Raw genomic sequence first — 22,785 nt, 5'->3', positions numbered from 1 at the left:
TGCGATGGGACACGTTTCAGTGCTCGTGACACTTTTGAAGATGGAGGAATTGAGTTTCTGGGTGAGATACCCCACTTTGCGAGTGCCGACAGTATTTGCAGGGATTGGGAATGTGTCATTGACAAGAGAGAGATCTGCATGGATAAGAAGAGGCGTGTGAAGTGCACTACACTGACATCCTATCCATGTTATCTCCCAGCTGAGATATTCTAGCGCTATCAGAGCGGTGAATGATAGAGCATCCCTTGCAAATCAACGTTGAGACTGAACGAATTCACGATGGCACAGATCAAATTCTAGAATTAATTCCATTCTTGACTTCTTGACTAATAATTCTTTGTAATTACAAACACTTTTCGCCTATCGCCAGAAAGCCAACCGTCTCCAAAGCTCGCTCTTCAACGCCGAATACTCGTCCAGCGTTCTGGCAGCAGCATCCCTATTCTCCATAGCCCTCCTCGTGAGATAAGCCATGCACTCCGGAAGCGTACCCCACGTAGTGCACTTATAAACCTCGGGAGCCACCCCCGCATCGTCCTTTAGCTTCAGCAGCCCGAAGCTAACCTCGTCCGACATGCCATGGAGCTGTGCAAACTTGACCGGCACAGTCGGAAGACCCGCCTTGGTGCGCTCCTGGTGCGTTTCGTGAGCTTTGACCAGCGACTCTTTGTTGTGGCTGGCTAGAAGGAGCTGTGCGGAGGGGAAGGGCTTGCTTGTGCCGAAGGAGCGGAATTCTTGACGTAGAACGCCCTGGGCGATTTGGTTGTACGAGTCGTCCGTGTCTTGCTTTGTGTCGTGGATTAGGGAGCGGGGATCAGAGGCCATGTATGCGCCGCGAACGACCTTGATGCCCAGTGTGAAGCCCTTGTCAACAGCAGCTTGGAGATGCTTGGCCAGAGTGTCATGGGTGCTCTTGAGATAGGCTTGGTAGGTATTATAGAGAACGACCTTGCCGTCCGTGTTGAACTTTTGTTGGAGTTCCATGCCGAGACGGAAAATGCCCCATTGGTAATGCTGCGATTCAGCGTCGATGAGGATGTATGCGCCGCGGTCTTTGCACTTTTGTGCGATCTCGTGGCTAGCGTCTACGAATTGCTTAGGGAGTTCGGTGCCGTTGGCGAAAGCGTCGCAGACTCCAGGTCCAGCGCCTGTCATTCTGGTAGTCTGTTAGTATGCGATACGGTGAAGAACAGATATAGCTCGACTTACTTGACAGCCAATTGATCTCCCTCGCGGAGCAACTCAACAGTCCTGACAGTTCCCTCTCTCCAGGCCTCAATGTTCTCGCACCACTGGCACTCATTCGAGCTCGAGGCTTCGATACCAAAACCCTGACCTTTACCAGTCTTGGCATCAAAGACAGTCTCCTTCGCGAATGTGAGAATTGTTCCCTTGAATCCCATATCCTGCAATGACTTCATTGTAGACTGCGTCTCAGCGCCAGTCTCACCAGCGCAAAACTGTTTGTAAAACGTATGCTTCAGCAAGCTTCGCAGTAGCGGGTTGCGATCAACATTGAAGAGATATGGGTTCGTAGGGTTGGAGAGCTTCTGAAGAAGATGCAGTGAAGGGATGAGGAGCCATGGTCTTGATGATACGGAATTGACCAGGAGAGAGCGGTAGAGAACCAAGGGAGGAAGTTCTGAAAGTGGTGATTCTGCGCCTTTGGCGACGGGTGTGTTTGTGCGTGTCGCCTCAAGCGCTGCTGCGGCGTTGGTGGAGGAGTAGCGAGCGAGCGCGATGAGGCTATCGCGCCGCACTCGTGAAGTAGGGCGGAGTGTGAGGGTAAGGCCTTGGGCGGCGCGTGAACGAGTAGTAGTTGAGAGTGTTGTCATGTCAGGCACTGAAAATCTTTTCACGATTCTTACTGTGTTGATTGATGTGAAGGGAAGAAAAGTCAGTGACAGTGATAAGAGGTGCTTTTTTGAAGTGAAGCATCATAACCTTATCATCTATTTGACCTCGAACCCCCCATCTCGCGCGGCTCTAACAACCTTTTGGCCACACCCTATCGGCACCCCAACCGATACGCGTTTCCTTTGAGCAAACACCGCGGGGAAGCGGGGTAGTCCGTCACATGGACACCTTATCGGTGTCTTTTTTTACTTCCATTATCTTTAGCGAGGTGCGTTGGAGGTCTAGACTTGGAAGCGGGAGAGTTTCCCGATGGTTTTGCTAACCCCACTTTGGTCACGTATCACAAGAGATATGCTAGTACGGGAATGACACCGTTGGTCCTGGGATCTTATCACATCTGGAGAAGTTAGTCCACATGCGGTAGCTGGGGGCTCAGGGCGTGATACGCCATGCATCGGCTTGTCCTGGCGAAAGGCAGGGGTTGGGAGCTTGGGTCTCGGGTTTGTGGTACGCTAGAAGCCGTCTTGCATATTCTAGTTTATATCGGAGGTCTGACCGGCGTGGGATGAAATTGGATACGAGGGTCTGTATGGTGAAGGAGACATTTGAGTTGGTGGAGAGCGGTTATGAACGGATTTTGTTCTGCGCCAGTGACCTTGGAACGTGCGTTGAGTTGAGGGGTCGTGTTGTTGTCCTGTAGTCTTGTGTGATCTGCATGTTCTCGAAGTATCTGAGTAGCGCGAGGTCCGCCGGTGCGGAGTATCCAATCTGTTATCTGCTCGTTGATCGTTGATCGTCGATGACGGACCGGGAGCGATGATGAAAAGCCCTGCATTCGAGCTGGTTGAGTTGGAGCCAGAACAGCTGAAGGAAAGCATTTGCCCTGTGATGGACTTTTTTGCAGTTCTGTGGACACCACTGAAATCGTATTATGTGCATTGTTGGGTAGGGCTGTGCGCTTTACGAGCATGTTTGATCAATGTATCACAGAGACTTTACTGGTATTGAGTATTTTTGGTCCGGGTAGTGTCTAGTACTTGTGATACATTATCAAAATTCTTCACAGCACATTTCGAACCACCTCATCTAGCGATTTCGCCACATACTCAACGTTGTGATCATTCAGGCCGGCCAGACTTATCCTTGACGTATTCGCCATGTAGATGTGATATTGTTCTGAGATCACGTCAGTATGCATCTTAAGATATAAAAAGATTACTCACCTTCCAAACGTTCAATCTGAGGTTTGCTGATACCAGTGTACCCAAACATGCCAGTCTGGTTAACAATATGCGACCAGTCTCCCGGGGTCCCCAGCCGCACAAGCTCATCATACAATTTCTTCCTCATCGATCTGATTCTCGAAGACATGGTAACAAGGTCTTGATGCCATTTCTTTGAAAGGTCGGGGGTTCCAAGGACAGTGGCTGCAATTCTAGCTCCATAGACCGGAGGATTCGAGACAGTCTGTCGCTGAGCATTCTGGAGCAAGGAAAACACCGTTCGCTTGGAGTCTTCAGACTTTGTCACGATTGCTGTCAGCCCTACTCTCTCTCCGTAGAGACCCATGTTCTTGGCGAAGGACATGCATATCGCGGCTTCGAGGCCTAGATCTTCGACGATGTACTTGATCGCCCATGCATCTTCATCGTAGTTTCCCGAGTTGAAGCCTAGATAGGCTGAATCGATGATTGGAAAGATTCCGTTCTCTTTAATCACAGCTGCAATTTGTTTCCATTGATCACGAGTTGGATCGCAGCCAGTTGGATTATGGGCGCATGCGTGGAGAATAACAGCAGAACGCTTATCGGCTTTCTTCAGTGCGCTGATGTAACCTTCAAAGTCGAAGCTTCGATCTTTGTAGTAGGGGGCTTTGACTACGTTGAAACCGATTTCTTTGAAGAGAAGATCGTGGTTCGACCAGGTTGGGTCTGTGATAATGATGTTCTCGATACCTGAGCTGGCCTTGCGAAGAACAAGGCCAGCTAGGAGGAGAGATCCAGTTCCGGAAATGGATTGACAACTGGCAATCTGGAAAATATTAGCTTGTAGATATATTTCATCACTCAACTTAACTCACTCTGTTCTCTTTCAGCGCGGATGTGTCGTGGAACAACAACTTGGTCGCCTCATCCCGAAAGCTCTGCAAACCCTCAATGGGCAGATACTCATGACCGGCATCACCAATCAGCTTCTCAGCCTCTCTCACCGATGGAAGAACCCAAGGCTTAGCATTCTCATCACGATATGTGCCTTGTCCCAGGTTCACCTTCTGGGGACTCTGGTCGGCGTTGAAACGCTTGGTCACTTCAAAGATGGGGTCAGGCGGGATGTATTCCGCTGCGCCAAAGGCTGAATGCTGTTGAGTGGACATTGTGCTGTACGAATGTGGAGATAATGTTATTAGATGAATGTGGTAAGCTTGACCTAGTATATCGGCAGGTTAAAGCGATTCTGTTCCTTTGTTATAAGTTCTTGGTGAAAATGTCGGCGCCTGAGCCCGGCGCGGGGCTGGCTGACTCGGTGGAGGCGATCCGATGTGTCACGGGCAGGGATCCGATCCGTTGACACAGCGCGAAACGCATCGGCGGTCATCCGGTTTCTGATCTGCTTATCTCATACCAACAGCTTATCCTATCAAATCATTCTGTAATAATGAATAGTAGTGCTTCGCTGAGGTGAGTGGTTGAGCTACTTGCAAGTGTTAGGCTTCTGTCGTGCTATGACAGAACTACCAGTCACAATCTCCTTTAATAGAGTAGCAATTACAAATCACCGATATCAAAATTTATGAGATTTAGGCCATTGACAGGCATGAAGCTCACTTACACCACGATTGTATTATTCTTTGTGACCCCCAGTCCGTCATGTTGCATTTCTTGGATGACTCCCAAGATTCATATGTGTACGCATAACTACATCGTTCATTCCACGCGATTCAGGAATTCTAGTCTGCATTTTGACATCATTGGGTTCTCTCATTTAATCCAGATGACAGACTTGCTTACGATGGATGAAAGTCTAGTGAAGGCCATCCCGTCGTGAGGGACGAAGCTTCTCTCTAGCGCAGTCTTCGTGTCAAATAAAGAGGATAGACTTATTCTTACATCCGAATTCAGAGGGCTGAGCAGTGTCAGATTCATTGACCGACCTGATAGGTTGATGTCTGGAGCCGAGGATGCCGTCTTACGACGAATTAACCAATATGGCAGCATGCGCCGCTCTCCGACGGATCACGGGAGGTAAGCATCATAAGCAATTGACGTATGTCCAAACGCTCCAAGAAACATCCTCAATCTTTTAATGACAATGAAATTTCGCAATGGCCTCACTTGAATCTTTACCCTACGAGCTCCTTCTCCAGATCATCCGCGACAGTTCTCCCCAAGAGCTATGCCGTCTCAGTTACACCTGCAAGCGCTTAGCATCAGTCGCTGGAGGCTGTTTATGGAGGGACATTGAACTTCATGAGAAGGGATATCACGAGTCAAGCGCAGAGCTCAACGAGCCATTACCACACAATTCTCCTAATCGATTTTACCATGATTCCAAAAGGGATGGTTGGCAAAGCGACATCAGCGAAAGAGCCAAGAGTCTCTTCACCATGCTGCAGGTGCTCTACGCTCATGATATAGGACGTTTCAGACATGTTGCTGGCAGAGTGAAGAGTCTGTGTACCGTGATTGAGCCAGAGTGGAAGCCTCATATGAGTTCAGCGGCAGAGCCAGTTTCTGTTTGGAAGCTTATACCCTATTTCAAGAACCTCGAATGCTTAGAGCTTCACGGGGCCTATGGAAGTTCCGACCATAGAGAGCTTGAGGAGATACGAGGACAGCCGATGACAAAGCTGCGTTTTGCGAGGCTCTTCGCGTATATCCCCCGACCTATCTCAATTTACATTCTCCAATCTCAAGGAACGCTCGAGCGCCTGGAACTTGGTATGTTGGATGAGCCGCTGCCCAATACAGTCGGTATCAGTGAACAAGATACTGAAAGTCATGGCCGATTGGAGCATCAACCCGGGGGAGTCATTCCAATGCCACTGGGAAATTTCGTCCCCAATGCTCGAGTTTCTTTCCCAAACCTCAAGTGCTTATACTTATGTTCACCTTGTAATAGCCTTGGTGATTACTTCAACCAGCATAATTCCTGGTCGACGGCCGCAGAGCGGGACAGTCTCGAGGCATGGAAAAGGCTTATCCTGGCGTCTAGTCAGACTCTGGAGACTCTTGTCATCGAACATCGACCTGCAGCAGGAATCGAAGACAACGAAGGGTTTTCTGAGGACGAGTTTCTCTCCACCGGAAAGACTGGTGCTGGCAACAGGGCATTGGTGAATGCCCTCGGCGACATGATCCTCGACAAGCAGAGGCTACTCAGATTGAAACGAGTATTTCTGTATGGGTTTGTTGCTGGTAGATCATCTGGGAAACCGTCTGCCGACACACCAGGAGACTGGTTGATGCATGGGTTAGTAGCGAGAGAAGTTACCTGCGAAGCCAGAAGGGGCAGATGGTGTCTATTCGATCAGGAATCAGGTGAAACAAATTGGGCAAAGTGGACTGGAGATGGAAATAGTAATCTTCACGATGGCTATATGGGTATCCGATGGTACTCACTTCTGGCTCGTGTATAGAGGTGAAAGGGGGTATTTAAAGCCTTCACGTTCTGCAAGACTAAGTGCAGCAAGCCTAGAGGAACAAGTCAGCGAGGGTCAACGGCCACTGATCAATATCCGCAAACCTCAAAAAAGAACAGCAAAAGAATATACTGGATGAAATCACATCGTGTGCCTTAAAGTGCCTTCACACGGGATCGAACCGTGGACCTTGTCATTACTAGTGACACGCTCTACCACTGAGCCATGAAGGCGCCTTCTGATTGGATGAAATCTTTTGATCTTAGGTCTCGCTATGAAGGTGATTATTATGCAATGCCTCCCTGTGTCATCTTCATGCTTTATGGGGGAGAGTATGTAGTTGAAAGGAGCAGAATGACGACCTACTTGTTACTCATAGCGCTTCAGAGTACCTCTCACTAGACTGATAAGTAACCTAGAAAAAGCCAGATTAAACAAAATTGGCTGCCTAGACGATATAAACCTTCCCAGAACAGGTAGAGCTAAGGGCAGTTCTCTTAAGAAACTCGATATACTAGCCATCTAGCTGCTGTAACTCTAGAATTATGAGAAATAGTGCATTGAGATCGGAAGTTTACAAGAATATAATTCAATATGCAAAGAAAGTATAGCTATCCAGATTTAGTACTATTCCTAAGCTGACTAGCAATCCAGGTGGCCGTGGCAGGGGCATTTGCTTCGTAATTCTGGTGGGTACGCACCATCTTAGTGAACCACCACGGGCACCCCAACACCCAGGCCTCCCAGGGGACCGTTTTAGAACAAAAAGAATCGCCCTTTCTGCAGACAACAAGAGTACGCGACTTAGGGATTCTCCCCATCGATTTCTTCCTTTTATATCCCAAGGTAGCAGCTACACAAGGTGAAGTCAGTGGCAAGTTGTCAACGCTGTGAAGAGGATAGGTACTAACCAGCAGCGATGCGCGCCGTCACCTCAGCAGTTATATTTTCAGCACTTTGATGCAGGAGCGCGCCGCCCGCGCTGTGACCGACGAGGACAATCTTGGTATCGGGACACTGGGTTGCGGCCTGTAAGCGCGTTGTCAGTTTTACCCTCACCAATGTTGCCTCTTCACATCTTGACGTACCCGGTTGATAAGCTCACTCATGGCCCGACCGCCTGCTTTAGGGCCTTTCTTAATAACGTTCTTTATATCCGCCTTGTACTTCACACCTGCAATGGCCAGGTTCTGTGGGCCAATAAGCCCGGCAAGTTCATTGAATATGATGGGACCAGTCTCATTTACGGCTCCTACGTTGCCCTCTGCCCCCATTCCTCGGGCGTAGATTATAGTAACATTTCGGCAGGGCGTCCCGTCAGTGAGCTGGTTATAAGTTTGGTCGGGGTATGGGTATCGACCATGGTACTTAGGTTTTCCCTTGCCGCAGCGCTTGACATGTGGTTGAGAATGCGTGTCGATTTCAGGGGGGCGGAGGGCCATTCTCTGCTCCACGGCGGGGGCCGCATAGACAATGGCCGCAAGAGCGATGAGAATCTGAGTGGGCTTCATGAAGAACAGAGGATTTGCCGATCAAGGGCCGAATGGCTAGTCGCTGCAGAGCTGTACAGACCAGAGTCGAATCACAGAAAACAAGAAGGAAACATGTTATGCACAGAGTAACGAGGGGTAGCTTGTCATTAAAAATGTTTTTTCCTCGCTCTATCAAGCACCGTACCCTTATCCCAGCAACAGGCCGAGAGTCGACCAGATGTCAGTCTTTAGGCGATAAATGTTGTTTCCTGGGTACGTCTTGATTGCACACCTGAGCCTATTGTGCTTTTCGTGTGATTTTAAGCCTTTGTCAAGGAAGAGGTAACGCCGCAGCCACATATCAAGTGGCGCCATTTCAGCACAACCACAATATAAGGGCGTTATACACTACGCCAAAGCGAAAGGACAATGGCCTTAGTATCAGATAATGCTTAACTTTGTCTCCACGATGGCACAGAGTGGAAAGATCAAACACCCAACCGTATTGCATTACTTCAGTGTTCGGCCCGTCTTGAAGCCTTTGGTCGCCTTGTACCACTTGACCCTCCAAACATGGTCATGTTCTTATGGGCACTGGTCATGGTAAGGCTCCAAGGAAAACGAATTCGCAATATATAAGTCAACGTATCTTAAGCATCAGATGAATCCCAATCATCCAGGGAATCGTAATCATTTGAGTCGAGGTATGTAATAGCATGTTTCACTGAAGAATTCATCCAACCCGCTTCTAACAATCTATCCACATACTCACTCCATCCTACTCATCATCGTATCAACCATCATGAAAAACGTCAAAAGCCGCCTTGTTCTCTGGACCTTAGTTCGTGGTAGAGTATGGCTGAGGGTTATAGGGACGCGACACCAAAGGATCGTTGGACTGATATCCAGTCATGTTGACTTCGGTTGTAGAAGCATTCCGGTTGTCTTTCTTGAAGATGAACAAGATCGCCTGGATAGAATCGGAGGGGTTCAACATGGCCAGCCAAGCATGGATACCGAGAGGACCGCCTTGGTATGAACCCTCAGGAATGTTGCCCTGCTCCAACTTGGAGAAGCTTCCACGGCCATGGCCAGACTTGTAAACGCTCCATGGGTATGCAAACATGAAGAATAGCGACAGGGGAGCCATTTCGATGCAAATGACGAGGTTGGGAATACCAACGTGAACATCAGCGTAGGTGAGCGTGTCGCTGGTCTTGAGGACGTTCTGGTCGTTGAGAACGGTGAAGATGATCTAAACAGTCAGTGTCATACTAGGGAGGTAAGGAGGGATAAGCTTACACCCTGGATAAAGGTCAAGCCGACTACGATCTTGAAAGCAGTGAGCTTCAACATCGGGTTATGGTGGGCAAGGTCCTTCTTGAGGAGCATGTACATCTGTAGGATCGAGAGGACGGAAATGACGAGGGAGATGGACATGATGATTCGGAGATAGATATTGGCGAAGTGCCGGTCGTTGCTTTCTTGACAGAAGATACCGGCGGCCTGGGTAATATCGGTAGCGATTGAGACACCGATCGCAATGACGGGCATCTGAAAGATCATGATCCAGCGTGTCTGGAAAGCTGTCAGTAAGGTTTCCAATTGCTGATAAGAGACAAGCGTACCTTGAACCACTTGATACCATTCTTCTTCTTTGTAGCGAAAAACACGTCCTGCTGATCTCGGTTCGGTGATACATAGTCGCACAGAAGAAGGAAGAAAGATCCGAGCGCGAAACCCTCGTAGACGTGAAGCCAGGGCTCGATGTAGACTGCTGCTTTAGGAAAGCAGATACAGAGGAACGAGATGATGGAGAACGCCGAAATCAGTGTGCCGATTCGCATAATCCTGGAATTGTTAGGACCTATGCTGGGATTGGAAGATTGGATGCGCGTACTTGACTTGTTCTGAGGGGTTCGAGAGATGCGTTGCGTGCATCATGTTGATAAAGAACATGACAATCAGAGCGAAAGCAGCGAAGGATCCGCCAATGATCATGCTCAGCTGGTAAAAGCTCAAGTTACCGGTGATGTTCTTCTCGGCATCTGTCGTACGTTAGCTAGAGGTCAACGCGTTGGCGGGGCTGGTAGTACTTTGGGCGAAAGAATGCGTAGGGCAAGTAACGTTCGACTTGTCGTCGTCGCCGCTTCTAAAGAGACCCATCGTGGTGATGTTCTATAAAGTCAATGAAAAAGAAAAAAAGAAACAAGTATATGATGAGATGTAGTCGCTTGTCTGTTGTGAAGATGAGATATGAATTTTCGCAACTGGCGACAGAAGCTCAATATATACAGATCCCGACGGCGTCATCCCCAAGCTCAATCCCTGCAATGAAACCCTCATATCTAAACGCAGTATCAGCACAGCCAGCTATGGATCAGCGTCAGCCCTACAGCATAGCTCTCCCACCAAAACGGCCATTGATACGACCGATCTGCCGACATTGGCACCTTTTCTGTATCGTTGAACAACGGGGTGCTCCGCGGGCGTGTCCGGCAGATGCAGGGATCAGCGTGTCAGCTTCTCATAGCTTGCCAGGGGTTTGGGAGCTTGGGACATGTAGGGCTGTTGTGATTTGCTGGTTTAAGTGAGAGCGGCCGGCTGGCTTACTTTTGTGGCTGTACCCTGTCGACGTGAAAAGTCGCTCTTGAGAGGAGGTGATAGGGCAGTACGGAGTAGAAGTAGTTGAATCCACTCTGTTCCACGCTCTGCCAAGAGATTCATCTGGAGCCTTAAATATCCTTCCCAAGCTTAGCTTCAACCGTGTCCCGGCTCGTGATACGATCAACAGGCTCTCCAATCTCAACACGGAAGAAGACTTCTTTGATGAGATCTCAAATTGAAACAAGATATTAACACTAATACGTGTTTTTGCGGCCTCCCAGGCAGTGCGAGATCGGCAGTTGTAGCTCGAATTAATTCCTGCTTTTAGCCTTTCCATTCGAACGTGGCTTAGAGGAGTGACGGTGTCGCTCGAATGGTTCGTCAAAAGCGGTCTAGCTTCACGTTGATCAAAACAAAACCCCACCACGCGCTTAGATAAGGCGGGAAATCGGCACGATAAAGAAATTATCGAAACTTTTGCTCAATGTGGCTTGAATCAGGGACGATCATGTCGAATTGGTTTTCAGAGCATGAAATTATCCATGTTGAAGGATCTCAAAGGATCCGCTAGGCAGTCTTTGTCATGTCTCTTGGAAAACCTCTGCCGAAGGCTACTCGACACATCCTTGCCACTAGCTTGACGCGAAGGTGTCTTGAAGCTTTGTGTGACATACCCTATACGTTCAACGTAACACCCGTTAGTTTGCGGACCAACAAAGTTACTCGTTGAGAACAGTTGTCAACAAGCTATATAGATGAATATGTATTTCGGAACTCAAAATCAAGTTTAGACTACAAATAACCTGAGCTAAGTAGATCCAAGAATCCTCATGAGAACGGAGAATCGGAAAATGTCTTGCCGTCTTTGCATCTTGCGCACGCTGGTTGCAAATAAGAACTCTACATAAAATCGTGCTTAACATTTCTTACCCGACTTTATTTCTTCCGCCAGCTTGACATACTCTTCTACCCATGATAATTGAACCCCAATACCCCCATCCTAGCATAGCCTCTGCGCAATTTCGCTCCTACGCTTACTCTTCACTTCAGAGCTGACCCTGCGTGCAACCCCCTACCGTACAGTAATTGATAACCTGGGAACGAACCTGTAACAAGCATATCTGCACCTGTTGTAAATGCAGCTGCATCACTTAGCAAATAGCACACCATAGGTGTCAAGTCCTCCGGCACGCACAGCCGTTGTAACGGGGCTCCATTTTCGTACCAGTCAAGGATAGCCCTCTTCTCTCCCTGTAGGCGTGCCAGTAGAGGGGTTTGGATTGCCCCTAGACCATTATTAGTGTCATGACTAAGATTGCCGAAGACGACGTACCTGGCGAGATGCAGTTAACCCTGGTGCCGTACTGACCCAACTCGCCGGCCAGGGGACCCATAAGACCCTTGATAGCAGCCTTGCTGGCGTTATAAGCGGATTTTGGTTGTACTGGAACGTAAAGACTTTGTGCATTGATGCTGGCGATCGCAACAATACTTCCAGGCGTTCTGGTCTCGACAAGATACTGTGCGAGAAGCTTGAAAGTCCAATACGCCCCCATAACATTGACATTAAGGACTCGCTGGGTGACTTCCCAGTCAGTGTCAAGCAAGGGGGTATCCATCACAATGCCAGCCGCCGTGATCGCTCCATGAAGCTGTCCGCCCATGGCATCAATACATTCAGTAAAAGCCTTCTCAAGGGAGTCTTGTTTGCTTACGTCGCCTCGAGTGTAAAATGTCTTGACGCCATAGCGATCACTCAGAGATTTGAACTCTTCTACTGGTTCAGGAGCGGTGTCAATGACAGCGATGCCGCCGCCGAGTTGGGCTATGGCTTTGGCGCAGGCGAAACCAATACCTCCACCTCCTCCTGTGATGAGGAAGTTCTTGCCGGTTAGATCAAATCGATCTGTGACTTTGACGTCGCCAAAACCTCGGGGGTTGAAAGTTGTCATGATTACAAAGAGTTCAAGAGAAATGTGAGTCTGCGAGACAACTCGTGCTTAGGGAATCCTCTTGAATTTTATGATGATTCAGCTTATAACTAACCTTGGACAGAAGACTGGCTTGAATTACTGGCTATATAGTCTAATTGCTATAATCTTCATTGATAACGGCTTCTTCTGTCGCCAGTGCTATGTGCCACGGATTTAGAAGCCGAGGAGACTTAACACCAAGGGTCCAGTAAAAAATAGTTAGGATGTTAATCCTAAATGATATAAATATTTAGGTAAATTTAGCCTAAACTTAGGGGATTCTTTGCCTAATTTAATTTTGCATCATCTTCTCGCGTCTTAAGCCTTCTTACTCCCAGAGGGCGGGGTAGCTAGTCATCAGGTTTTGTTCTGCTGGCGATGATTAGCGCGGAAACATTCCCTACATGCCAAAGTTGCCGGTTATCAGATAACGGCAGCGCTCCCGAGAATTCTGTACTTCTATATGATAATCTCTAGCTATATATGTACCGAGACGAGATGAACTGATACACATAGCAATCGCCGAGCCCTTTCAAATATCCTTTTCCGTAAGCTACATTCCTACTCCAATCAGTCTTTATTCATCAGTTGAGTCCCACCACTCTTATCATGACTGGAACCGCGAAGACCAAGCCCCGCGTCAGCCTTGGGCTTTTGACATTCGGCCCCGAAGGTTCAGAAACCTATGGAAGCCGCATTACCTCCCTTGACACCTTCAATCAATGCCTCGACTATTTACAGTCCCGCGGTTATAATGAAGTCGACACAGCCAGAACCTACGTCGGCGGCCAGCAAGAAGGCTGGACCAAGCTTACCAACTGGCGAGAGCGCAACCTTACTCTCGCTACAAAATGGTATCCTTACAAGCCTGGCGATCACTCCAAGACCATTGTTAAGGAGAACTTGAACAAGAGTCTTGGCGAGCTTGGTTCCGATAGCGTGGATATCTTTTACCTTCATGCACCAGATCGTTCAGTTCCGTTCCAGGAGACGCTTGAGGCTTGCAATGAACTCTATCAAGAGGGAAAGTTCAAGAAGCTTGGCCTGAGCAATTTTGCGGCATGGGAAGTTGCTGAGCTTTGCACAATTGCTCACCAGAAAGGCTGGGTCAAACCCACCGTTTATCAGGCTATGTACAACTGCTTGACCCGCGCCATCGAAGAAGAACTCGTTCCGTGCTGTCGAAAGTTTGGGATGGATATTCTTGTCTATAATCCCTTGGCTGGTGGTGTACTTTCAGGTCGCTACAAAAGCAAAGAGATCCCAGCTGACGGCGGACGATATTCCACCCAGGACCCGGTGATTGGGGCGATGTATCGCGACAGGTACTTCAAGGACGTCAACTTTGAGGCTTTGAAGGTGATTCAACCTGTCGCTGATAAATTAGGGTTGACGCTCTTGGAGATTGCGTTCAGATGGCTTGTTCACCATAGCAAGCTCAAGGTCATGGATGGCAATGATGGGTTAGTAATTGGTATCAGCTCTCTCAGCCAGCTTGAGAGTAACCTGGATAATGTTGAGAAGGGTCCGTTGCCGGAAGAGGTGCTGGAGGTATTAGATGAGGCATGGAAGATCACCAAGCCTTCTTGCTCTCTTTACTGGAGGTAGTCTTGATGATGTTTCCCCTCATGAATTGGTCGATGAACAACAAGTCGTTCCTATCTAATTCGGACATGACTTGGTGATTAATCCTGCCGAGTTGTTGATTTGTTCCAACTTCCTGATTACTTCGCCCTTTTATTGAACCCAAGATGTCTTGCTTACATTGTTATGTCTGATGATTGGTTTCCCTTCACCCCGCTATTCCGATTTCAGAACTGGTGCCATCTGCCCAATCCAGCCAAGCGTCATAATCATCGTGTTCTCATGACAGCACAGCAACGCGTTGCGACACGAAACCACTCATCAGAAAAACAATTCCCCGTCCTTTACGCCCGCGACTCACCTAAAGCCACTAGCAACAGGAGGATATACAGAAATTGTTATCGCCTTCGTCGAATCCATTTCTTCTGAGCTGACAGAATGGTCCGCGCGTCTGGACTTTTGATCTTGAGCCTTTTCGGCTCAGCTCTCGCTGTCGCCGCGCCGCAGTTTGACCAAGGAGCCGAGCTACGCAAGTCAGAATGCGACGCAAGTAGCTCCCGCCACATCTATGAATTCCCAATCTAACATATTGCTCAGAATGGATGCTTCGATGCCAGCTTTCCGGGAGGTTCGTGTACCAATGATCCGGCCTGTATGTGCACCCAGAAGAAGTACCGCGAGGCGTATTTCTGCTGCATGGCCAAGAAATGTGATGCAGATGTGATGCCTGGTCAGTATCCTCAAGCTTTAGAAGACTGGAACCCTCTAATGATCTACTTGTAGAATCTGTCGAGCGCCAACATACAGAATGCCAGGCCAGGAACCTCGACTTTACCTTTGACGCTGAGAAAGGTTGCGGCATCGAGTCAGAAGGAACCAGTACCTGTTCCTTGTCTTCAACCACGAGCAACGCCAAAACTACTTCGCATGTTTCACACGGTTCTTCAGCGACATCGATTCCAGCCTCTACGACATCAGAGGCAGAAACTACCAGGAGCACCAAGGGCGCAGAGAGCGCTTCAAGTACTGCTCGGGAATCATCTACAGGTGGTGCAGCCCCTGCGACGGACAGTGCACCACGGTTGGGTGCCTCTCTTGGGGTACTGAGTATAATATTCATGATCGTAGGAATACTCCTCTAGGTCGAAGCACTCGCTTAGATAAACATACATGACAACATTAATTAACAGTGCCACTATCCCTCAACATCTTCCACCGCCTCAACCGAGAGGTCTTCTCCCATAAGTTGAGTATCTGTGATGTTAGCAGCTGGACTTCAGGAGGATATAATACACTTACACCGGCCAGTAAGCATGAATGGTCCTGTCATTGAGGTCCCTTCTGACCTTTGCCAGAAAGATCGTAACCTCTTCCTGAGTCCACCCAAGAACTCTTGTCAAAGCTGCCATGGACAATGCTTCAAGACCCTTGAAGCTATCCATGTTGAGATTGTTCCACTCACCAATTTCCTTGTACCTTTTATCCAAAGGCCAACGGTTTGTTGGCCACTTGAAAACAGTCTCAACGATGTCCACAAATCCCGCATCGCGCAGAATATCCTTATTCTTTTTATTATCCTGAAACGGGCGACCAATCTTGATGGATGCTTCGTCGAGAAGGTGGATTAGCTTAGAGAGGTGATGATCCTCAGTCAGGGTCTTGTCGTCTGAGTGGGCGAAGAGATCGATTTCTAGAAGTTCCATGTAACCACCAGGAACAAGGTTGCTAAAGTAACAGTCATCAGCATTATTGTGCAGAAGTTAGTCATAAACCTTACTCGTAAATACTGCTCGCAAGGTTCGGCCAGCTCTTGATGCTAAATGTCATCATTCGACTGTGAACATAGTCGAATGGCTCAGTGAAGTTCCACGGTTCTTCGATATCATCGATAAAGAACTCCACGTTCGGAGGAACACTGATCACTGTCAGCAGATATCCTGCAGCGTTGGCTGTTAGAGATACAAATCAGGCTGAATCGGCGAGAGGTCGACTCCGATCACTGTTGCTTCGGGATGCTCGTCAGCGTAGTCAATGGCCCATATTCCTGTCCCGGTGCCAACGTCAAGAACACGCTTGGCATCAGAATTAGGATCATTCGGAGGTGCAAGGCCGAGTTTGTTGTCGAGCATCAAAATAAACAGGTTATGCTGCAAGTCTAGCCGAAAGAATCAACAGTGAAGACAGCCACTCGAGGCTTTTCCATACCAAGTCTCTCCTTCTCGACGTCGTCATTAGGAAGGTTATACTCTGTGATCATCAGTCAACTGTAACAACACAACAACGAAAGAGACTGACTCCCATCCTTATATCGATGATAAGTCCTCCCATTTTCCTTTCGATAGTCTAGAATGGAGCTCCTCAAGCTCTCAGACGTGGATGCTAGGCTCTTTTCCCCAAAGTCAGGTCGGTAACGTCAAATATTCGTGAGAAGCGACCTACCGATCCAATAGACGAGTCATGCTCTTCGCCCGACTGAAATTCGCAGTTAGTGAGTCTCCTTGTAGTTCATGGTAACTGGTAGAAGAACCTGTTCATCCGGTATGAGGTCAGGCTCCGCGTTGATGGTTGGTTCTGCCATTTTGATAGAAACAATTTAATCACGCAACGTTGAAAACTCCCCCGCCCGGAGGAAATCATGCTTTTTTATAAGGAAATACAATCCCAGTCGAGCTGTGTCATCCTGTTGGTTGAGTTCGTCGCGCATATGCAGATGGGTTACCAGGGTTTGATCATACGACGTCCCAAAGTAGTGAGTGTTTTGGTTAAGGTCTAACTATTTCGCCTATACCAATCCATGGTGAGAATTCCACAGGGGCAATCTACGTCTGATAATTCTCCTTGTACTCTGAGATCATTGATATAAAATAGTTACTTAGTCGCTGTGTTCATAATCACGCAAGCACTCGTTCTATGCACATAACAAGTTATCAAAAAATACTCATTGGCAATCTATCTACCCCCTCATTCTAGACTAATACTCGTCAGATACCTGATAGCTCCAAGAACCTTCTAAAACATTTCCTCCGTTATGATACCGTATTCCTCCCGTCGAATCCCCCTTTTTTGTAGCCTTTCCTCGACTTTTCATATTTTTTTTCTAGTTAGTGTTTCTCTTTTCTTTCCGAAGGTCGCCGCCGCCCTGGTAATTCATCAACTATTCACTGATCCTCTTGAAGATAGAAGAACGGAAACTTGTTGACAAGCTACCCAGGACATCCTCACCTAGTAGTGGTGGTGGTGGTCATGGTGGTCATGGCTCTCACGACGACCCTGTCGGCGGGGTTCGTACTGACCACGGGGAGGATGGCCCATCTGGAAGTACCGGGGACGTTGCTCACCTTGCTGAGCAGGATACTGCTCAGCAGCGCGATGGCCACTTGAATTGTTCTGAAACGGCTGGAACCGCGGAGCATCCTGGAAACGAGGTTCATTCTGACGCTGAGGTCCGTTCTGGCGCTGAGGTCCGTTCTGGCGCTGAGTCTCATTCGGGAACATATACGTACGGACACCCCCCTGTGGGCGCTGGCCGTTAGGGGGATATTTGGGCTGGGCAGTAGCTCGCTCTTCCTCACAAGGGGGGCAGATCCAGAGGCGCCACTCCAGCTCCACCTCGACTGGAGAAGCACAACCTGGACAAACACTGGTGATCTCGGGGTCGTAGAGAGAAGCGTTGTCCTTGACGGCTCCGCAAAAGAAACACTCGTGCTTCCAGAAGGTAATGGGACACATGGTTAAGGATGAGGAAGAACTTTACTTTTGAGTGCTGTTGGTGGTGTATGGTGAGTGAATGTTGAGATGATATGTGAAGGTTGCTGTGAAGGTTGTTGTCAATGTGGATGAGATGATGGATGATGATGGATTTGGAGGCGATGGGTTGGGTCTATTTAAAGGATTTCAGTCAACAATGCGTAAGTGATAAGATGTCCTCCATCACTCGCAGTAAATGTTGATGTTCAGCGTGAAAACTACGATAGTTCACTTGAACTCTTCATCATGCAGTCTGTTGCCGTTTGAACACCTGGACAAGCATTGAGGTCGCATGTCATGGCCACCATTGAACTGTATTATTGATTCTCATATAGCCTCTCCACTGAACGTCGTTCTCATCAATGCTGTTCAACGTGTCGCCAATAAAACAGTCACAATATCTGGGTTCCAACAGACAGTGATGTACAGTAGTGACCTCAGACAAAGAATCAAAAGCCGAACGAATCACGTCAATGCTAAAATGGCGGTTGGCTATGGTAATTCAGTATTGGTTCAGCAGTTATCAGGGCTAATGCGATATTGCTCTTGAGGGATTGATCTACCAATGGCTCATGATTACCGGACTAACAAAGAAATAAATCTACCAGTACCCATTGCATAGGTAGCTAGTACATACTCTGTTCATACTCAACACTTGTATGAAATATCCTGGTAAAGCGATATATGATTGGACAGCCAGCCAAAAGTCTTGGCCAATACCATGTAGCCCACAACCAGTGATAATTGCTGACTGTGGGCCGCTCACTTTCAGGCAGCACTTGAAATTTCATGGACACCCAAACTACTATGCCGATCGTAAAAATCCAGTATCAAAAATGATCGCCTCGAGACATACCACGGATGAAAGCCTCTGCTCAAGATGTAAATCACTAGACCTCGACGATATTCTGTCCGGTCGTTGGACCAATGTTCAATGCCGGGAGCCAGTAGCCTTCTTTGGCAAGCGAAGTACTATTCTGCATGATGAAGACTGTCCCCTCTGCCAGGCGCTGCTTTCTATCGCCGTGGGCGATCATGACACTGGCCCCCTACGAAGAGACGAGAATTTTGGCATGTTCGCTATTCCAAGCCAGCTCGCCTACAGAGGAGCAAAACAAACGATCCCGTTTGATGTGAACTTAGGTGATCGGGTTTTGGAACGAGCCAAAGATCAAAAAGATTCAATGTGGCTAGTTGTTCGGATTCAGCGCGGACCTATGGATGGCCCCTTCTGGTACAATAACCTACCGCGGTCTGCTCATTACTTTGGATGTTTGGCCAATCTTTCTGACACTTTGAATGGAGTCGGTCAGCGAGTCAGGCTGATTACCCCGCAAAGGCTGACTTGAAGCAATAAAGCGATGGCTCACCCATTGCATGGAACAGCACGGGACATTATGCAACCCGGATTCAGAAAGCCGGTCCCTGCCAGTGAGCATTGCTATTATCAATTGTACAACTCGGGACCTGGAGCCTTTGCCAGCCGGAGCAAAGTTCGCAGCTTTGTCGTATGTATGGGGAGAGAGAACATCTACAACCGAGTCATATCCTTCCATGACCAGCCTTCCGCAGACTATCGAGGATGCAATTACTGTCACGGCCGAGGTCGGTATTCCGTTCCTCTGTGCCACAACAAGATTGTCCTCAGAAGCGAGAGCAAATCCAGATGATGCACAAGATCTACCGTCAAGCAGACTTGACCATCATCACCGCTGCTGGGGACAGCTCATGCTATGGCCTGCCAGGGATAAGCACTCCTAGAGCCAGAGCGCCATCGGTAGATCTTTGTGTTAGGAATCATCACCTAGTCTCCACTGGCCGAAGTGCAAAAGAAGCAATTCGAGGCACGGCATGGGCGTCCCGAGCATGGACTTACCAAGAGGGCCTCGTGTCTCGAAGGAAGCTTATTTTTACCGATGAGCAGGTATACCTTCACTGTATGGAGCGTGAGTTCCGGGAAACCATCGAACAAGATTTGGACCTTTTAGCTCAGGCAGATGTCTCTGATCTATCCGATCCCTTTCGCTGCAGCATATTACATCTTATCCCGGGGAATGCCGGCACGGAAGGTGTATACTCACTCACGGGAGACTTTTCCGAACGAAGAATAACGTATCCCAGCGATAGACTGAATGCGTTCCTTGGTATTCTCAACTTATTCCAAGATGCATTTCCAGAGTCTTTTCGTCATATATGGGGTCAGCCGATTCCATACAGTACCGACATGTCAGTCGGGGACGTCGTGGTTTCTGCTCTTAACTGGCATATAGTAGGCCTGGCGCAGAGGCGACCGGATTTCCCGAGCTGGTCGTGGGTTGGCTGGAAGGGAAAGGCATACCCATCAGCCAACAGCGTCTATAAAGAGGATATAACAGCCTCTCTTCTGCTGAAAGATGGCACTGTTATAGACGACGCTGAAATGTTGAGGAATTTGGATACCTTCCAGAGTCTATCTGCATCGTTGAGTAAGTATATCCTGATCCAGGCTCAGACTGTTCACGTGAAAATACGCCGAAAGGAAGGAGACCACTGGAATCTTCGGAACATGTGGAAATTGACTCTTGTAAAGGGTGGCACTGAGCGACATGGAATCACTTATCATGATGGCTTTTCCATAACACCGGAGTACGAAGCGGGTGATAGCATATACGAAGATTTGGAGGCGGGGCATACTTGGCTCGGAATAGTATTTCTGAACTCTGACATGGTCTTGGTATTGAAGGACATGGGAGACTATTATGAAAGGTTCGGATGTATCGATGTTGACTTTTCCGTTCCCGATCTGGAACTGGGGGATTATCTTCTGGGGCACAGACTTATCCGCTTAGGGTGATTATTTAGATTATTGCTGTTGGAACCATGGATCTGCACCCTATATGTTTATAAATATTTAGATGTTCATATACTTTGTCGGTGAGGGTTAATCGCTCCATCACTGACTGCTAGGAGATCTTTGCCTTTGAGTTCGTGTAACGATTCGGAAGTCTGCTTGCTATCTTGAAGTCAGACATATGGTGACTATTCAAAACCACTCCAAGTCTTCTGGACAGCGCTCCAATATCTCGCCTCATCTTTCCTTGCATGTGCAACATGAAGAGACCCATCAAACTTCTCCAGATGAACATCAAACCCCAGCTTCTCCGCCTCAGCAGCCTGCGCCTCCAGATCTTTATAATGAATCAACTCATCCTCCTCACTATAAATGTATGTTCGCCGAATCTCACGCTCCCTCTTGCCCTGAGCGGTATTATGCGTCGAACCCCAGAAAGCCAGCCAGTCTTTTGTCAGACCAAGGAACTTGGCGAACTGCCCTATAGCTGCAACCAAATAGACAAGCGGCATACAAACCCAACGATATGACTTTGGAACAGTAGATTTGAAGAACGCGGCTGTGTTGGTGAGGCGCTGAGCACCCGGTGCTGAGTCAAAGACTGTTACGTGAGGCGGAAGCCAGGGATCTTCGCCTTCTTGAGCAGTTGCAGCATACACATCATATAACGATGAGATATTCGACGAACCGCCGTTCGAAAAGAGATGGATCATAATTCCTGGGGCAGCCGTTGATGTTGGGGCAGCTGGGAATGAGGCTCTGATAACCGGCACCGCTGTTTTCACTGACTCTGCGAGAACTTTAGGGTCGAAAAAGCTCTTGTTATAGCTCTTCACAAGAACAAGCTGCGACGATGGGTATAGTTCCTTGTGCTTATCGACGTATTTGGCGATATGGCCATCAAGCGCGTTGGTCCAACTGGCGATGATGATAATCTTCGGAGAGTCCGGCGCGGTAGGTTCAGAAGGGCGGTAAACAAAGACTTCATTCGAAAGCTTCTCCATATAGGAGAGGGGCTTTGCCTGTGCGCTCATATTTGGGAGCGGTGCAGAGATTATGAATGGCGATAGATTCGTGGCGCTGCATTCGAGGTCAAAAGGCGTTGATTGCCGATATTTGTGTTGCTGATGGTGCTTACGCGATTCAACGGCTTGGGTGAGATCTGACGCGGCGGGGTAAGTAATAGCGCGCTTGATTATAGCGTCTAGTCGGATTAGATGAGTAAGTTGACGGTCCAATAGGACAACAAACACAACGGTTCAAAATGGATATTCTGAGTTAAGGAACTATTGAGTCTGTTTCATGAGTTGAGAAATCTTTGTCGTTGACACCCTCTCTGGTAGGTTGTATCTTTTCAGGTTGGTTTAGATCGTTGCTGATCCTTCGCTGTCATTACTGAGTCTCGTGCCTCCGGATTACTTTTCTTCTTCGATCAGCAACTCTCACCATGGTCGTAGTGATTCCAAGATCACTTTCATCTTCCGGAGAAGTGAAAAGAAGACATCAGGGAAGCCAGCGACCGGAACGTCGTTAACGGAGTATAATGTTCCATCGAGCTGCCCTTTGTCCGGGCCTGCCGATCTCGAACACCCAATTCTATGGTTAAACTTTGGAGCAATACTACATTGCTGCATGTTACCCTTGTCCCTGAATTGAGTCTCGTGCTGTTCTGAGCCTCAATGCCTAACCTCCATCAGCATTGTTGATCCGAGGCTACCAAACCTTGACCAGGGTACAACCCCCATTGTTCGCCGACGAATACCTAAAACAAGCAACTGCATTAGCCCACAGCGTTAATCAATCTGCTGATCTCGGTGGCTAACCTACCGAATCATAGAAGTTATCGCTCCTATCAAAAGAATGCCCCCGCATGCTTCACGAGCCAAATTGTTCACCCTTGCTGGACTGCCGAACTGTTATGCGTTGCCGATTGGCGCGCATCGACTTAAGCATGGATTCCTCACTTTGCGCGCCAATCATTTCCCCATATTCCCCAGATTTATCACTAACACCCCAGACGATGGGGCTCAATTTCTCCGCAGCGGAATAGAGACAATGACGCTACGTAAAATGACA

At 48.3% G+C, this 22,785-nt stretch overlaps 12 protein-coding genes, besides 1 other annotated feature; 4 read left to right on the top strand and 8 right to left on the bottom strand.

Moving 5' to 3' along the window:
* Positions 1–360: 360 nt before the first annotated feature.
* FFUJ_11794 (probable aspartate aminotransferase, cytoplasmic) lies at positions 361–1,835 on the bottom strand (the record flags this gene model as incomplete). XM_023570733.1 has 2 exons in its annotated part: positions 361–1,156; positions 1,210–1,835. 2 exons carry the CDS (start codon positions 1,833–1,835, stop codon positions 361–363), a joined length of 1,422 nt encoding a protein of 473 aa, XP_023437803.1.
* A 1,082-nt stretch (positions 1,836–2,917) lies between these two features.
* On the bottom strand, positions 2,918–4,231 carry FFUJ_11793 (probable aspartate aminotransferase, cytoplasmic; the record flags this gene model as incomplete). XM_023570732.1 has 3 exons in its annotated part: positions 2,918–3,033; positions 3,081–3,888; positions 3,938–4,231. The coding sequence occupies 3 exons, from the start codon at positions 4,229–4,231 to the stop codon at positions 2,918–2,920; spliced, it is 1,218 nt and encodes a 405-aa protein (XP_023437802.1).
* A 948-nt stretch (positions 4,232–5,179) lies between these two features.
* On the top strand, positions 5,180–6,493 carry FFUJ_11792 (uncharacterized protein; the record flags this gene model as incomplete). Its single annotated transcript, XM_023570731.1, has 1 exon — positions 5,180–6,493. The coding sequence occupies one exon, from the start codon at positions 5,180–5,182 to the stop codon at positions 6,491–6,493; it is 1,314 nt and encodes a 437-aa protein (XP_023437801.1).
* Positions 6,494–6,657: 164 nt separating this feature from the next.
* Positions 6,658–6,729, bottom strand: a tRNA (tRNA-Thr).
* Positions 6,730–7,402: 673 nt separating this feature from the next.
* FFUJ_11791 (uncharacterized protein) lies at positions 7,403–8,007 on the bottom strand (the record flags this gene model as incomplete). XM_023570730.1 has 2 exons in its annotated part: positions 7,403–7,525; positions 7,585–8,007. 2 exons carry the CDS (start codon positions 8,005–8,007, stop codon positions 7,403–7,405), a joined length of 546 nt encoding a protein of 181 aa, XP_023437800.1.
* Positions 8,008–8,806: 799 nt separating this feature from the next.
* Positions 8,807–10,134, bottom strand: FFUJ_11790 (uncharacterized protein; the record flags this gene model as incomplete). XM_023570728.1 has 5 exons in its annotated part: positions 8,807–9,223; positions 9,271–9,546; positions 9,597–9,819; positions 9,869–10,016; positions 10,065–10,134. 5 exons carry the CDS (start codon positions 10,132–10,134, stop codon positions 8,807–8,809), a joined length of 1,134 nt encoding a protein of 377 aa, XP_023437799.1.
* Positions 10,135–11,616: 1,482 nt separating this feature from the next.
* Positions 11,617–12,527, bottom strand: FFUJ_11789 (related to D-arabinitol 2-dehydrogenase; the record flags this gene model as incomplete). XM_023570727.1 has 2 exons in its annotated part: positions 11,617–11,861; positions 11,909–12,527. 2 exons carry the CDS (start codon positions 12,525–12,527, stop codon positions 11,617–11,619), a joined length of 864 nt encoding a protein of 287 aa, XP_023437798.1.
* A 630-nt stretch (positions 12,528–13,157) lies between these two features.
* FFUJ_11788 (related to potassium channel beta subunit protein) lies at positions 13,158–14,156 on the top strand (the record flags this gene model as incomplete). The annotated part of the gene is made up of 1 exon (XM_023570726.1): positions 13,158–14,156. One exon carries the CDS (start codon positions 13,158–13,160, stop codon positions 14,154–14,156), a length of 999 nt encoding a protein of 332 aa, XP_023437797.1.
* Positions 14,157–14,570: 414 nt separating this feature from the next.
* Positions 14,571–15,274, top strand: FFUJ_11787 (uncharacterized protein; the record flags this gene model as incomplete). XM_023570725.1 is given in 4 exon segments in its annotated part: positions 14,571–14,665; positions 14,730–14,784; positions 14,799–14,862; positions 14,916–15,274. 4 exon segments carry the CDS (start codon positions 14,571–14,573, stop codon positions 15,272–15,274), a joined length of 573 nt encoding a protein of 190 aa, XP_023438141.1.
* Positions 15,275–15,352: 78 nt separating this feature from the next.
* On the bottom strand, positions 15,353–16,710 carry FFUJ_11786 (related to methyltransferase; the record flags this gene model as incomplete). XM_023570724.1 has 8 exons in its annotated part: positions 15,353–15,386; positions 15,432–15,857; positions 15,910–16,047; positions 16,095–16,287; positions 16,338–16,379; positions 16,428–16,518; positions 16,572–16,604; positions 16,660–16,710. The coding sequence occupies 8 exons, from the start codon at positions 16,708–16,710 to the stop codon at positions 15,353–15,355; spliced, it is 1,008 nt and encodes a 335-aa protein (XP_023437796.1).
* Positions 16,711–17,354: 644 nt separating this feature from the next.
* Positions 17,355–17,861, bottom strand: FFUJ_11785 (uncharacterized protein; the record flags this gene model as incomplete). Its single annotated transcript, XM_023570723.1, has 1 exon — positions 17,355–17,861. One exon carries the CDS (start codon positions 17,859–17,861, stop codon positions 17,355–17,357), a length of 507 nt encoding a protein of 168 aa, XP_023437795.1.
* Positions 17,862–18,715: 854 nt separating this feature from the next.
* Positions 18,716–20,712, top strand: FFUJ_11784 (related to tol protein; the record flags this gene model as incomplete). XM_023570722.1 has 3 exons in its annotated part: positions 18,716–19,187; positions 19,231–19,484; positions 19,528–20,712. The coding sequence occupies 3 exons, from the start codon at positions 18,716–18,718 to the stop codon at positions 20,710–20,712; spliced, it is 1,911 nt and encodes a 636-aa protein (XP_023437794.1).
* A 185-nt stretch (positions 20,713–20,897) lies between these two features.
* Positions 20,898–21,743, bottom strand: FFUJ_11783 (uncharacterized protein; the record flags this gene model as incomplete). The annotated part of the gene is made up of 1 exon (XM_023570721.1): positions 20,898–21,743. The coding sequence occupies one exon, from the start codon at positions 21,741–21,743 to the stop codon at positions 20,898–20,900; it is 846 nt and encodes a 281-aa protein (XP_023437793.1).
* Between the last annotated feature and the right edge of the window lie 1,042 nt (positions 21,744–22,785).

Source organism: Fusarium fujikuroi, chromosome FFUJ_chr11 (assembly GCF_900079805.1).
Source record: "Fusarium fujikuroi IMI 58289 draft genome, chromosome FFUJ_chr11".
NCBI classification, from domain to species: domain Eukaryota; kingdom Fungi; phylum Ascomycota; class Sordariomycetes; order Hypocreales; family Nectriaceae; genus Fusarium; species Fusarium fujikuroi.
The sequence above is the reverse complement of the archived record's forward strand: the minus strand, read 5'-3'. Positions and strand labels throughout refer to the sequence as shown.